Source organism: Rhinatrema bivittatum, chromosome 3, assembly GCF_901001135.1.
Source record: "Rhinatrema bivittatum chromosome 3, aRhiBiv1.1, whole genome shotgun sequence".
NCBI classification, from domain to species: domain Eukaryota; kingdom Metazoa; phylum Chordata; class Amphibia; order Gymnophiona; family Rhinatrematidae; genus Rhinatrema; species Rhinatrema bivittatum.
In genome coordinates, this window is record NC_042617.1 from 451915827 (window position 1) to 451932189 (window position 16363).

The following is a 16363-nucleotide window of genomic DNA, read 5'->3' on the forward strand; positions in this document are numbered from 1 at the left end:
AACGCACACCCTTTAGTTCTGAATGTGGAATGTCTTGCGATTTCCAGCAGTTCTTTGTTAGGTCCTCCTTCTTTAACCTGCACAAACATAGAACTTGCTGCTGCCTCGTTGTCAGCGAAGCGTTGTCCAGACAAGGCCGCAGCCGAAAAGACAAAACACTGAATGGAACTAGATATCCGTAAGTACTCATACGAAGAAGTGACAGATGCAGGCTGTTTTTAAGAGACCTATCTGAAACACTGTTAAAGTGTTGGACAAGTAAAATATGTGGCATAAAAAAAAAAAATCAAAGAACCCGGGGAAGCCAAAAGGAGGAAGCAAGAGACGCAGTCATTTTCCCCGCCTCGAGTCTCGCGCGCAGGATCCAGAATGGCCCCTGGACGGGTGGGGTCTGTGACGTTCTTAGCGCGCTCACGGAAGCTCTCCATCCCCTCAGTAGTTAGAATCCAAGCCGAGAGGGGCGCGCGCGCGCCGTCGCAGCGTTTCAGCTCTTGGCATCGAAGCTGGGAGGGGCGCGCGGCTGCAGTTCCAGAAGGCGCTGGCATCGCTTATCTCTCTCTGCATGTGAGGCCAGCAAGATTCCGTTTCGGCAAGGATGGATTCCGATCTGCTGCTGTTGGCTAATGGGAGCACCCTGTTAGTGTGTATGCTGATGAAATTCCCCCAGATAATCACCGTCATGGCTGCCAAGTCCGTTCAGGGAGTGAGCCTGATAAGTATACTGCTAGAGCTCACCGGGTAAGAGACTGGGCAGGCGGCACAGGCTCAGTGGGGTTTAACTTTAAACCACTCTTCAAAACAATAAAGAAGCAATAGAAATGGCGTAGGCTCTGCGATAAACAGGGATGTGGTACCTGTTTATGTTTTATTATTAAGGGGTTTTCACAGACGCCCCTCAATGAGATTCTTCGATTGAGAATCCTAGGAACCTCTTCCGTCACACGGCTGGTAGGAAGCTGCAGGCCTTCAGCTCATCGAAAGTGTATTTAAATCATGTAATGATCCTCAATAACGTTCTAAAAATTTTTAAAACAATATATTAACTGCCTCAGTAGATGTTTCAGGAATACTAGTGCACTTTTTCAACCAGAGTGCGTAAAACTAAAAATGAAACTAATATAAAATGCTGTTATACGTTCACAAAATTAAATTTTATTTGTGCAAGTTGTAATTTCACACACACAATAAAATTTACGTGCACAAACCTCCTGCGAATGAACAGAAGAAATGCACATCCCTAAGTGACAATATCTTTTGATCTCAAGGTAGTGAAACAGTGTGATAAGGTGGTGACCAGAGATAGAAGTGCATAAGGAAAGGCATAACCAGTAGAAAAAGGGAGGTGATAATGCTTCTATGCAGGTCATTTGTGAAGCCTCAAATAGATTATTATGCCTTATTCTGGAGGCTGTACCTCCAAAAGAATATAGACAGCCTGGAAGCAATCCAGAAAGAGGCTACAAAAATGCTTAGGAGTCTGCAACAAAAGCCATATTGCATGACTTAGGAACCTACAGTAAATATGTATACCCTAGATGAAAGAAGAAACAGTGGAGATATGATGGAGGCATTTTAAATATCTCAAAGGTATAAATTGGGCACAAGAAACAAATGTTTTTCACAGGAAAGAATGCTGTAGAACAAGAGATCATGGTATGAAGCTTCAGGGGGATAGACTTGGGGGCAATATTTCAAAATATTTCTTCACAGAAAGGGTGTTGTACGACTGGAATGGAGACCTGGAGGGTATGGTGGAGGCAAAGACAAGTGAATTCTTAAAAAGCTGTGAAATAATCATAGAGAATACCTAGAGCCATATAGAATGGTAATGAAGTACTGGGATAATCGCACAGAGAGGTGGTTACAACCCACAAAAGCAGTGATATAACTGCTTTGGGCATCCAAGAAGGCTGGGGTGACCTACATGCAGGAACCATGATTAAAACTCAAATGTTAAAACAGCTTCACTTATCTTTGTGGCTGTGGTCATTATTACAAACCTTGGTACTAAGACATAGCAGGAGGTTTGGATGTTGACTTAACTCTTGGACTTGTAAGAATCAAAGTTGATGATGACAAAACCTAAAATTTCCTACTAAGCGGATGTGGTGGATGCTAACATTGTAATAGATTTTTTAAATACTTGGATAAGGAGGTTAAGAGGACAGGTAAAAGACAGTAGGGATAAGGGAGTTGGTGTTGGGCTGCATATGAGAATTTTATATACACATCCAAGTGAACAAATATTTGGGCAGATTGGATGGCCATTTTCTTCTTTATTACCCATCGTTTACAGTGTTACTGTATTTATCATGAAGCATTTAGGGGTCTGAATTGCCGAAAACATTAGCTGCCTTGTTTTCTCATGCATGAATTTTATCCTTTTTTTGGACATACAAGGTTACTTGTGTGACATCAGTCCTTTATGGAAAAGGTGAAGAAACTGCATTGAGCATGCTCAGACTATGATGTCCACATAAACTAATGGCAAAAAGTCAAAAAAGCCTGCTCACACTTCTGTCTCCATATTGCCTTATTTGCATTTTATCTGAAATATTTAGTCACCCTTACTCCATATGATTCAGTAGAAAAAACCTCTGCATCTTACACATGAAAAGAGATGTTTATTACAGAGCAAAATTAACATCTGCAGCCTGTGATGAACCAAAGCATTATGCATTGCAGTTTTTACAAACAAACGTATACAGACTGCATCATTATCATCACTGTGTGGCATGAAGAATGTCCTTGTCTTAAAGGGGTACCATGCCCTACTGCATTTCAGGAAGCACTGCTACCCTTTTCAAATGCTAGGTAGTCTGATAGCTCACATACACTTAAACCAGGGTAGATTATTGGAAAAGTAGGGGCAGGGTAAAAAGGTGCACCGTCTGCCCTTATGGGGCACCTTCAACAGATAAGCACCTTTTAAAAAGAGAACAAAAAAGTACTGTTCCAGTAGGGCAATACAAATACTTTAGACATCTGAATATCTTATCATTTAAGTTATAACTGCTATACATCTTCCAAAGAGCTCTTAGCTGAAGTATCATGACAGTACAAAAGATACTGTACCAGCAGCAGTCTCTTCCTCATTCTCTGTTTTCTACTGTGTCCATCTTCTCTGGCCATGGAAGACGCTATCAGATACAATTCTTGTGTGACTTGTAACACACAAAGACCTTAGTGACCTTTATTAGCACAAGGGTTGGAAATCCTGTAGAACGAAAAACCGACTTTGCAGCAATCTAAAGGCATGCTTTATCAGTGACCCAATACAGCATTGGGCACACTTGTACTTTTCTTTAGAGGCAGAGGAGGGATGATGGGAGCGATATCTTTCACCTGTGATAATGTGACTATTCACCTTCCTCCAGGCCTCAGGTCTGCTCTGCAGCCATTGTGTTACTGGCTTTTTAAAAGCAGTGAGAAATGACTCATAAAGAGTCTGTTTTTCAGCACTTCCCACAGTGTGAGTAGACCCTCATAGAAATTTGCCCAAAGGATATCTAAAGATGAACAAGTTTGCAAGTAATGAAGAGTGACACAAAATTTCACAGGATATAGTTGAGAAAGTTAACCCATTAAAAACGAAACATATCAATGAAACAAAAAAACAAAACCCATGGTATAATAATACTTTACAACTTAAACAGAAAGAGAATGGCAAAAAACAAAATCCATGGTAGCATTGACTAATTACCATCCACCTTTTTAAGGGCAACCAAAAAGGTGGATGGTCTTCATCAAATGACTTATGAGGAGAGATTGAAGAATCTAAATATGTACACCCTGGAGGAAAGGAGGAGCAGAGGTGATATGATACAGACTTTCAGATACTTGAAAGGTTTTAATGATCCAAAGACAACGACAAACCTTTTCCATGGGAAAAAAATCAGCAAAACCAGGGGTCACGATTTGAAGCTCCAGAGAGGAAGACTCAGAACCAATGTCAGGAAGTATTTCTTCTCGGAGAGGGTGGTGGATGTCTGGAATGACCTTACGGAGGAAGTGGTGAAGACCGTGAAGGACTTCAAAGGGGCATGGGATAAACACTGTGGATCTATAAAGTCTAGAGGATGTGAATGAAGAGTGGGTAGCTCGCGAGAATGACGGCTACTACCTGGAGATAATACCCTTATTCAATAAGGGGTAGATTTTTAAAGGGGTACGCGCGTACCCCCCGAAAACCTACCCCAAACCCCCCCTGCGCGCGCCGAGCCTATTTTGCATAGGCTCGGTGGCGTGCACAAGCCCCGGGACGCGCGTAAGTCCCGGGGCTTGCATGGAGGGGCGTGTCGGGGGCGTGCCACGAGTGACGCAGCGTTTCGGGGGCGGGCCCGGGGGCGTGGTCGAGGCCTCCGGACCAGCCCCCGGAACGGGTGATGGCACGCCAGCAGCCCGCTGGCGCACGCAGATTTACGCCTGCTTTCCGCAGGCGTAAATCTGCCAACAAAGGCGGGGGGGGATTAGATAGGGCCGGGGGGTGGGTTAGGGAGGGGAAGGTGAGGGGAGGTGGAAGGAAAGTTCCCTCCGAGGCCGCTCCGATTTCGGACCGGCCCCGGAGGGAACAGGCAGCGTGCGCTGGGCTTGGCGCACGCAGGTTGCACAAATGTGCACCCCCTTGCGCCCTCCGACCCCGGATTTTATAAGCTACGCGCGTATCTTATAAAATCCAGTGTACTTTTGTTCGCGCCTGGTGCACGAGTGATCTTTACAAGTAAGAAACCAAAATTATCATTTAAATTGAAACACTATGTGAGGTCTATCAGAAATTCCATAATCACAAATCAGGAGTTTCTAGGGTATGCATTTCTGAAAACCTATATAATTGCGATGGTTCAAAAAATACATATTTATAATTCTTATAATTAACCAAGCATTTACAAGGATATCTTAGATTAAATCTGGCCCCTCTGGCTACTACTTCGGGTCTCATTCTTAGAAATTTCTCTTTCTCCTTTCCTGGGTAATCCTTGATATGTCAGGATAAATCCAGACTTTGCCTCCATGGCAGGCGTTAATTTCTGAAAGTAAAATGTGCGGCTTGGCTGTATCTCGCGGGAATATCTAATAGGCCCAGCAACATGCATTTGCATGTTGCGGGCACTATTAATTTCAGGGGGGGGGGTGGTTGGCCGCGCGTTTTCCATGTGCTATTACCCCTTACTGTATAAGGGCTAAAAATAGCGCATCGAAAACGTGCGTCCAACCAGGGGCTAACAGTGCGCTCAACCTGAGCGCACTTTACTGCATCGACCCGATAGTGATATGTATAATTGTCTCATTGGATAAAGACCTATCGATATTCAACTGCTGTAATGTGAAACAGCTATAAATCAAACCTTTGGATTAAATCAAAGAATACCAGTCCATTTCTATGATGAGATCTTTGGGGAAAAATCTGTGTCTAATTTGTATATCCAAAATTGTTGCCGTTTATTTAAAATGGCTTCTCTATTGATCCCTTGTCTCAAAGGAGGGACCTAGTTAATAACTAGCAATTTTAGATCTTGAAAAGTATGCTCGTTGTTAATTCAATGCTGAACTAGTGGAGCAGATTACTTCAGTGTGGACATTCAGCTTCTGTGTTAATTTAATCTAATGAGTACTGCTCTTTTTGTGCACCCAATATGCCAGTCCACACGGGCAAATGATACTGTAAACAACCCAAGTCGAAGTACAGTCTGGATGCTTCCGCTTGGTAATTATTTTCATCAAAGTACTTGGCAGTAATAAGTAAGATAAATTTTACATTTTCAATGTACATTGACTGAGAAGTTACTTTTTGCGTGCATAAAAAAAGAACAAAAAATTACTTGTGTGTGAATCACCTGGAACCATTGATTAGACTGGCACACAAACAAGAGATCATGACTCTGTTTTAAGGTGTATGAATATCTAGCCCACAAGTATGAAAAATCCTTATTAATATTTATGAATTATTTTTCCAGCGTCCATATTTGATTATCAACATAAGGATTAATAGAGTTCTAGAGAAGAGGTGTTACTTGTTTATTTATACTTACGTATTTATCTCCTCCTTGGATTTTGTCATTGGCCTTATTTTATGGCTGCCATTTTGAGATGCATGTGGACATTAACGACCACATATGAATTATCAAGAAAGGTGGTATGAGCTGTGTTGGTTTTATACATGGGTTTTTGTAGTTATTTTTTGTTTAACTGTTCTTTAATTTTTGCAGAAATCTCTTGATAAATGGCTATCGAACCATTGTGGTGTTGGAACTGTAGCTTTTAAGTGTTTTCTAATTGGTGGACACTAAGATTTATTTCAAAAATAAGTTTATCATTTGTTATTGACACTATTTGTACCGTAGAAATGATGGGAAGGGTTAGTACATGATTAGCCCACGTACCTTTAATGATCCTACCTATAGTCCACTGAGTTGCGAAAGGTTGCAGATTTCAAACTTGGTGTGAGCTTCTAATACCACTCTTGTCTTTATATAAACTCTGTACAAGATTGGGCTCCTTCTTCTTTCGTGAGTGACTCAACCTATTCGTTTCATCCTTGTGGTTTTGGATAACTTTTCGTAGTAAACTACTATCATGAATTTCGCAGTATTCTGCATTCTTTGAATAAAGCAGTTTGTCTACAAGCATGGCCTGCCCTATATCACGTAACAGTCTTCAGAAAGTTTGTTGCTGATTTATGTTTTGTTTTTATCATATTGCTTTATCGTATTGCTTTATTGTTAGCTGTCTAGGACTGTTAGCTGTCTAGGACTATCAATTGTGTGTCCTATAAATTATTTAAAAAAACCAAACAAACTCAAAATAAGTGAAGAAAGAATGAAATAAGAGACGAGAAATATAGTGAAACTATGGATTATAGGATTACTTTACAAAATAAGAATCGGAATTTATTTAACATATCCTTCTTTTATGTTAGATTCTACCCTCTTTGGCCTACACCATACTTTAGAAGTAGTAATAATTGGCCTGTGTGAAATACAGATGTTACTATTTTTTTCATTTTGTAAAACTCACCTTTTATTTTCCAAAACCTCTCAGAGGAACCTTGTTAGGAAGAGTGTCACGTTCAGGGCTTCCCAAACCTATCCCGATATCACAACAACCAGTCAGGTTTTCAGGATATCTACAATGACTATGCATGAGGAATATTTTGCATTCACCAATGTATGCACATTTTTCTTACCAAAAAAAAATATCCAGGGTAGGACATTTCAATAAATGGAAAAAAACAACAAAACCTAACCCCAATAAATAGATGAACTAGGAATTTCTTTACAACAAATATTTAAGTGGAAAGGGCATAACTTTCATAGTATTAGGCTAACCGTTGTGCTATTTTTCAGCTGCTTCAATAAAGCCTCTATATATTTATCATCATCGAGCTTTTGCCTCCAACCACCTTGAAATTTAAATTCAGTCTTTGTGAACAAATAAATTCAGTGAAAAACCTTGAACTTGGAAATTGATTGATATTCGCTACTTTAATTGTTTGGTTTACTCTGCACCTCTATTCTCTATAAATGAACTAGGGATTAGTGATGACGTCAGACGCTGTGGCGATATAATGAGCGTCTAGGATGTGATGGTGAGGCGAACTTCACAGAGTGTCTACATGGAAATTGATCACAAAAAATCTTTTTGAATGAGGATAAATCAAGATAAGAAGAAAGAGGCTGTTCCCTGATGTAGGAAGTGATTGCTTCTGAAACGTGGACTGTATTGGTTTAGTCCTCTAAGGGGTAGATTTTATAAATTTACGCGCGCGAACAAAAGTACGCTGGATTTTATAAGATACGCGCGTATCTTATAAAATCCGGGGTCGGCGCGCGCAAGGGGGTGCAACCTGTGCGCGCCGAGCCCGGCACGTGCTGCCTGTTCCCTCCGAGGCCGCTCCGAAATCGGAGCGGCCTCGGAGGGAACTTTCCTTCCGCCTCCCCTCACCTTCCCCTCCCTTCCCCTACCTAACCCACCCCCCCCCCCCCCCCGGCCCTATCTAAACCCCCCTTTACCTTTGTTGGCAGATTTACGCCTGCCGAAAGCAGGTGTAAATCTGCGTGTGCCAGCGGGCTGCTGGCGCGCCATCACCCGACCTGGGGGGCTGGTCCGGAGGCCTCGACCACGCCCCCGGGCCGGCACCACGCTCCCGGAACCACCCCTGACCCCAGACACGCCCCGGGACTTACGCGCGTCCCGGGGTTTCGTAAATTCAGGCTTTTCACTGAATTTATTTGTTCACAGAGACTGAATTTAAATTTCAAGGTGGTTGGAGGCAAAAGCTCGATGATTATAAATATATAAAGGCTTTATGGAAGTTGCTGAAAAATAGCGCAACAGTTAGCCTAATACTGTGAGAATTATGCCCTCTCCACTTATATATTTGTTGTAAAAAAAAAAAAAATTCCTATTTCATCTATTTATTGGGGTTATGTTTTGCACATTTTTCTTATCCATAATCTTGGTGGATATCTTAAAACCAGACTGGCTGCAGGGTCATCAGGACAGATTTAGGAAAGTCTATAAAATTATTTCATACTGACTGAAACTAATTTGTATGTGTTGGCTGTGATGTTACAAATGATGTCTTTCACAATGTACAAAGCATTTGGAGGACACTTGTGGCAGTGTTTCAAACCTTGTCTGTTCCCAGGGAACTTAAAGCAGCTGAAAAATTCCACAAAGAGAGGCTTAGTCTAATTTTTAAGCGTGAGGTTTACCACCTGCTTTGTGTGCTTGTGAAAGATCACACAGAGGGCGCTGCTTCAGTAGCTCCCAAACTGTGTGGCCTTTTATATTGAGCATTTTTCAAAGAGACAGAAAATGGGAAAACCTTTTAGTACAGCTGGCTGCATGAGTCCTGGAATACTTGCAGCGTAAGTTCACTGAGCCTCAAAAACTAAAAGCTGCGTGAAACAGCAAGCAGCAGTTTGGGGTCCTGTATCTTGGACAGTCGGCTTTTCTTTCTTATACCAGTAAAGGAGATTTAAAAAAAAGGTTCTATAGATTTTACTATCTTAGCTCAGTGTTTCCCACCCTCCTCCTGGGGGTATGCCAAATATGCATGAGATAGATTTGCATACCCTAGGTCTTCCAGTTTATGCAAATGAATCTCATGCATATTCTTTGTGGCAGTCCTGAAAACCCAATTGGTTAGGTGTGCTTCCAGGAGGGGAGTGGGAAACGCTGAGCTAAGATACTCATGGTATACATAACCTATAGAACGTCTCTATCTCCCTTGCTGGCTTAAGAAGGAAAAGCCGACTGTCCCGGGTACAGGAACCAGAAACTGCTGCTGATTGTGCCTCTATTATGATGATTCCATGTGATTAGCTCATAATTTTTGCTGGGAGATTAAAAAAAAAATAAAATAAAGAAGAATGCAGGCAGTTTGTTAATCACCTCTTTTTTTTTTTTTGGCACAATCTCTTCAGCAGTCAGAGTTATGAATATTACTAAATGGGCTGTTCTCATTCTTGGGGGAAATGGAAGGGTGGAGAGGGAAGGCAGGTATATATAGGTAGAGGTACGCTTTGGAATGATACGCAATAGCCTCCCCACGCCACGCAGTATAAAATGTGGGTTCTTTTGTAGTGTAGTAGCCCCCCAACTCATGGATTTGAGCATGTTATACGCGGGATGTTTAAACTGGAGACCAGTCTAAATCCGTAACCAAATGTTTCTTTTGCTTTCTTAAGAATATGCTGGTTGCTACACAGTGCCATGTGCAGAAAGAAGCTATTTATTTTTCCTTTTTCCCAACACATATCTTCTTGCAGTCATCTTGAGAATATCCCTGTGTTCGCTCCTTTAGGTTCCTTGTGTTCCTAAGATACCAGATGTATTACGGTTATCCACTAGAAACCTATTTGGAATATCCAATCCTTATTGCACAAGGTAATATTTCTTTTTTTTTTATTTAGCATTACAGATTTTGTATTTAGTAACAGGTGAAATCATTATAGTAATGCCAGTAACCTTATTTTTCTTATTTTACCAGATTGTATTCTCTTGCTGTTTGTGTTTTATTACACTGGCGGTGTAAATCAAGTTTTGCCTTACATAATCGTGTATCCTTTTTGTGTTCGTGATTGTTTTACTACTCTTAAGTACAAGTTGTTTGTTTTTCATCAGTATTATTCTGTTATATAGTACTTATGTTTTTAATTCTGTTTGATAATGAATGTTTTTACCTTCAACACTAGTGAAAATAGTGATTTTTCACTGATTGATAAATAAAATGTCTGCCAGTTTACTGGTAGGTGTTTTGAGTCACATCTTGTTTGTAGATAATCCATGTTCTGTCCTTGTACATGAATTTAAAAAAAAACCACAGATGTTTTTTTATTAAATTGAAGAATGATAGAATTGGATGGGCATTAAGATAAACTAAAAAGACTAACATCCCCTTTTTGCACAAAATATACAAGTGTTCCTTAATACCAACAAAATAGAGGATGTGATTGTTTCATGAAATAGTACTGCTAACAGCGCTGTTTCTTTCTGTATATAGAAATATTACATTACTGTAAGCAACCTGTATGAACTTAAATACTGAAAAATGAGTTGTATATTTAATTTGCGTCATCTGAGTTGCAGACAAGAAGAGAGATACAAGTAAGCGAGCTATATACAGTGTATAGGTGCTTGAGAAGCGTAAGTGTAACCTAACAGGTACAACGGATGGCAGATCCTTTTACCCAAAATGTTTAGAATCTAGATGGAGCTTGACAGTTTGGATAAGATGCATGGAGGATGGGATGAGTCGTGGAGGATGCTTTGAGGTATTAGTAAGCTTTGGGGAAGTCTTGGACTGTGGGTTTGTAGAAAAGATTACGACAGAAGACTGAGAGAAGCAATAATGGAGGCAAGACCAAGGAAGAGGAATCATCAGAGAACAGGGGGCAGCTACTGTACCTACGCCTACAGATGTCCTGCTTAGAGATGGGACAGATTCCGCTGTTGGGACAGATCCCATTGAAATGAAGGGGTCAGATTAATTCTGTCTAGAACCGCAGCATTCAGGGGAGGGATTTCTGGAAGTATAAACTGATTGCTAGCAGGGTCCAGTTGGTATTTCCAGTATGAAATATCATACTCAATGTTCTAGTCCCAATCCCCCTGCCATTTCAGGGAAAGACTCTCTGGGCTAGAAAGGAGCATGTCTGGGATAGGAGAGACACCACTTTGTAACAGATTGTCGTTAAATTAATGGCCTCTAAATCTTGTATATTAAACTACATAAACCAAATTAGCGGGCCAATACAGTACAGTGCGCTCCGGAGCGCACTGTTAACCTGCAATTGGACGCGCGGTTTCCCTTACCCCTTATTCAGTAAGGAGCCGAAAACACGCGTCCAACCCGCCGAACCTAAAAGGGCCCTCAACATGCAAATGCATGTTGATGGCCCTATTAGGTATTCCCGCGCGATTCAGAAAACAAAATGTGCAGCCAAGCCGTACATTTTACTTTCAGAAATTAGCGCCTACCCAAAGGTCAGCGCTAATTTCTTCGGGCACTGGGAAAGTGCACAGAAAAGCAGTAAAAACTATTTTTCTGTGCACCTTCCAACTTAATATCATGGCGATATTAAATCGGAGGTCCCGAAGGGTAAAAAAAGTAAAAGAAAAAGAAAATTCTAAAGTCGGCTGGCGGCTGTTGGGTTGAAAACCGGACGCTCAATTTTGCCGGTGTCCGGTTTCAGAGCCCGTGGCTGTCAGCGGGCTCAAGACCTCACGCTGGCAAAATTGAGCATCGGCTGTCAAACCCACTGACATCCGCCGCTCTGGGCCAAAAGGAGGCGCTAGGGATGCTCCTTTTGCTCGTTTCTACCGCCGGACCTAATTTAAATACTGAATCGCGCGCACAGGCGAGTGACCTGTGTGCTCGCCTGGAGAGCGGGCGTTCGCCTGCTCTCCCATGGACTTTACTGAATCGGCCCGTAGGACATTTCTATTATATGCGCTATTTAAAAAAATGTAAGATGATTTCCAGAAACAGTTTTAAAAATTACTATCTGCACATTTTCTTTAAATTCTGTTTGTTTTAAGAGTACAAATAACTATTTATTTATTTTGATTTTTTCGTGTTCTAATTTTCAGCCCTTCAAAGTACATTACATTCAGGTACTGTAGATATTTCCCTATCCCCAGATGGCTTTACAATCTAAGTACCTGAATCGTTAAGAGGTTTTTCCCATAGACACAAAATGGGAGAAAAGCCTTAATGAATCTGGCCCTAAGTTGGTACTAGATGACACACATGTATATTCCTCGGAGGCCCCATATGAATTGCCCTCCCGCCGTTCTGAGCCCTAGTATAGTCTTACTCAGCCCCATCCAAGGCTGCCCCTCCCCACCCCCTGAAGCCCCATGAGCAGCATAGCCACCCATGGAAATTCCACTGAGGCTCCTGTTGCCCTTCCCTCCAGTCCCAGCACAGCCTGTCGCCACCCCTGCAGCCCCATTCTTAGCATAGCCTGCTTTCACCCCTCCCCCCCCCACTCAGCATAGTCTGCCCTCTCCCAGCCCCTCCTCCCAAACACAGCACAGCCTGCCAGGGCCAATGCTTCCAATAGGCAAACTAGATGTTCATCTAGAGTGCCAACATTTTGGAGATGGCAAAATCCTGCTAGCACAAGGCCTCTAGGGGTGCTCTACCAAAGCCAATGCCAAAGGAAAGAGAATTGTGCTAGAGCAGGGGTGGGCAATTCCAATCCTCGAGGGCCACAAACCTGTCGAGGTTTTAGGATATCCTAATGAATATGCATGACATAGATTTGCATACAACTGAGGCAGAGTGCATGCAAATCTCTCTCATGCATATTCATTGGGGATATCCTGAAAACCAGACTGGTTTGTGGCCCTCGAGGACCGGAACTGCCCACCCCTGTGCTAGAGCCACTTCCCCCCAGTAGAAGGGAGCGCTATGCTGTAGTTGTTGCTTATAGCTAAATTGGGGGAGGGGGTGCATGACCAAAGCTTTGCCTACGGTACCAAATACTCTTGCATCGGCCCTGCAGCCTGCTTCTGATCAGCCTGAACCCAGCCACGCTAGCCTCCATATATCAGACTTATTCTCTGAGGGTTTGGAGCTCTTTTCACAGAGCGCACACATATAACCTTGACCCAACAGTCATATATGTGGCACTCAGTGCAAAGGTCTGAATAGCTCCTCTCTCACTGTCTGCATCTTAATTTTATTCAATTGTTAGTGATTTCAAATTTCTAAGGGGATAGGGATATTCAAACTAATCTAAAGTACTTTTTAACCTGTTGGTTTATTTTATATTTGTCAGTGATCCTTCAGAGACTACACTTACTCTACGTATAACTACCCAATTACACACCTTATTGACCCTTATTTTGAACTAATTTCCTATTGTTTTGTATTGAAAATTTATAGGAAATGGTATTTTGGCACATGCCTTCTGATTCTGTGCTGCTGGAAAGAAGGGAGATGTAGAAGCTGGGCTATGGGAGCTGAAGCCTGGATTGCTCATGGTGTCCTCTAGAGCAGTGGTTCTCAATCTTTTTTTTGGCCGGGACACACCTGACAGATGGTTCTTACATGCGTGATACACTGAACATGTGACCGTCATGGAGCTATATGTAAACCTACACTCTACATCCACGGGAATCCCCTTGACCCCAGACAATGGGTCAGAACAGAACTAGGTCAGTACCCATACAACTCATACAAAAAAGATGTTCTAGTGCCATCTCAGTAAAAGCAAAACAAACTCCCTTTACTACCAGGTACAATAGCCTTCCTTATGAAAAGACAGTAATTTACCACTAATGCATATCCTATTGAGAAAACACAACAAATAAGATTGATACAAATGCCTACATGCTAGTAAAATATCTCACCTCGGTCACACACAAAGCAGACCTTCACTAAGGACAGAAATACCACAAATTATAAGTTTGGAGACAGAAACTAGAATGGAAAACCAAAAAAGCCATGCTGCATGCAGTGCAAACCTGGAGAAATAGAAACAAAAATAGCACCTAACATAGTCCCAGGATCTGCAATAATGCACACAAACTAATCTGCACAAAGTTACACCTGCATTATGGAACACACTCCAACAGTAACAACCCTATCTATGAAAAGGTAACACTACAAATATTAAACCAGGCCCTAAACACCAATATACTTCCTTCTAGGAAAACAGAATAAGCCAAGCTGCTATAGAGCCCCATGCAGAAATAATTGTAAAACTATACTAATAAATGTTTCAAAACAGCTGATGAACAGAATAACATCCAACAATTAAAAACTCATAAAAATTATTTAAAAATTGTGCAAATACCAATTACATATTTCAAAACAGACAGATTGCATAATACCCAATAATTAAAAAGGCAGTCAATCAAGAAAAATAAACTTAAAAAGACACCTTTACTTACCATCTTCAGCAACTCTCCTACTCCTTTCTCTTGCAGGCCAAAAGCACACACCAGAAGCAGCAGCGCCTGCTGAAGTTCTGTCCTCATGATCCTCTTCTTAGGGCCAGTCACTCACTCACACCCACATAACCCAACTTAGACTCCATGACCAGTCTTGGTCTCTCACGCACACACCAGTCAGCTCCCTGACCAGTCTCTCTCTCAATCACACACATGCTCTCTTATATACAAGCTCAAAATCACACACACATACTCTCGCATCCACTCACACCCACACCCACTCCCAGCCCTCACCCAGGCTCCTATTCACACCCACACTCCCATTCTCACATGCATGCACCGGGCATCACCGCCAAACCTCTTCTTCCTTCGCTGCAGAGATGGGCTCCAGTTCCACTGCGGCTTTACTCCAGTGGGACTTCTTTTTCGCCACCTCAGGGATGGGCTCCCCTGGTGGTCTTGCTTGGCCAGGGTCAGACTTCCTCTTCGCCACGATGGGGATGAGCTCCCATGGCACCTTGCTTCATCGGGTCGGCTTCCTCTTCACCGCCACTGGGATGAGCTCCTGTGGTGGGCTCTCTTCCACACTGCCACCCCTCCCAACCCCCCACCCTATGCTATGACCCTTCTTCCTGTCTCACTGGCCAGAAGCTTCCTCCCTTTTTTTCTACTCCCACTGGCAGGTAAAAAGGAGGAGGCTTCTGATTGGCCTGCGCGGGGGCTGGAAAAATGGAAGAAGCTTGCCATTGGCCTACGGGGGCAGGGAACGGGGAAGCACAACTGGGGCAGTGGGACACTGTGAGCCGTGACACACCTGCCGGTTGTTATTATTTAGGAGAGTTGTGGATGGATCCTTGGACCGGTGGCAGATGACCACGCCCCCAGGGGAAGATCCCAAGAGGGACCACCGGTCAGGCTTAGAGTTAGGAGACAGACACACACTAGTTCTTTTATTAGACAGTATACTGAACCACCAGAGGTGGCAGTAGTGAGTTGGAATGACCGACTGGGCTGTAGTCCCTCAGATACTGGAACAGCGATCCCTGGAGGCTGAGCTGTAGAGAAACTGAAATATAGTGAGTAGGCAGGGTATGCAGAGTTCATGGACAGAACCTGATGGTAACACTCATACAATGTCTCATAGAGCCCAGGAGCTGGAATGAATTAGGCCCTCGAGGAGCAAGTACCTGGTTCCAGGGAAAGCTCTGAGAGAGCGATGGTAACTCACAGATGTAGTAGGCAGCGATGACTTCCAGGCAGAAGTGAATTCCGAAGAAGTCCGGGAACGAGAGCCCTCGAGGAACGAATACCGGTTCCAGACTGCAATCTACAAAGTAAGAGAGAGACTGAGGCCCCCGAGGAGCGGGTACCCCTGGTAAGTCCGAGGAGGCAGAGTAGCGTAGATAAAACGAATCCTTATCCTTGCTAACTCGAGTTGTTAGCAATTCAGAGACCTTTAAATTTCTGAAGCGGATGACGTCATCTCAGGGGGATGCCCCTGAACTTCGCACCACTTCTGGTACTTGAGGTGGGGCCGTGCTGCACGTGCGCCCGCCCCTAGACATCAGTTCAACATGGTGGATTGCTGTCCGGGGACGCCGGACGAGGACAGCCGAAAGATGCCGCGGCAGCCAGCCTTCCATCAACCCCCGGAGGGAGTCGCCAATGCAGTAAGGTGGGCGGAGTGGAGACGTCGGGCAGCGACGGTCGCAACACTGGTTGAGAATCACTGCTCTAGAGACCTCTGTTATGGCTACTGGAAGAAATATGCAGATGAGTTTTCTGGTCCTCTGCTGCTAGAAGTGTGGAGGCTGTGAAAAATCAAAACTAGATAGCTCACATTGTCCTTTGCTGGAACAAGTTTGCAAATGAACTTTCTAGTTCTCTTGTGCTAGAAAGAGTGCAGGGGTTGTGGAAATTGAAACCTAGGCAGCTCATGTTGTCCTCTGCTGGG

The 16363-nt window shown here is 43.1% G+C and overlaps 1 protein-coding gene across 1 annotated transcript in view; it reads left to right on the forward strand.

Moving 5' to 3' along the window:
• The first annotated feature begins 430 nt into the window (after positions 1-430).
• LOC115088037 (PQ-loop repeat-containing protein 3-like) overlaps positions 431-16363 on the forward strand; it is a 35063-nt gene continuing 19130 nt past the window's right edge. The window contains exons 1-3 of the mRNA XM_029595902.1: positions 431-738; positions 9809-9891; positions 9995-10064. Of these exons, the coding sequence (XP_029451762.1) occupies positions 596-738; positions 9809-9891; positions 9995-10064 (296 nt within the window). The 5' untranslated portion in view covers positions 431-595. The remainder of the gene's footprint in view (positions 739-9808; positions 9892-9994; positions 10065-16363) is intronic.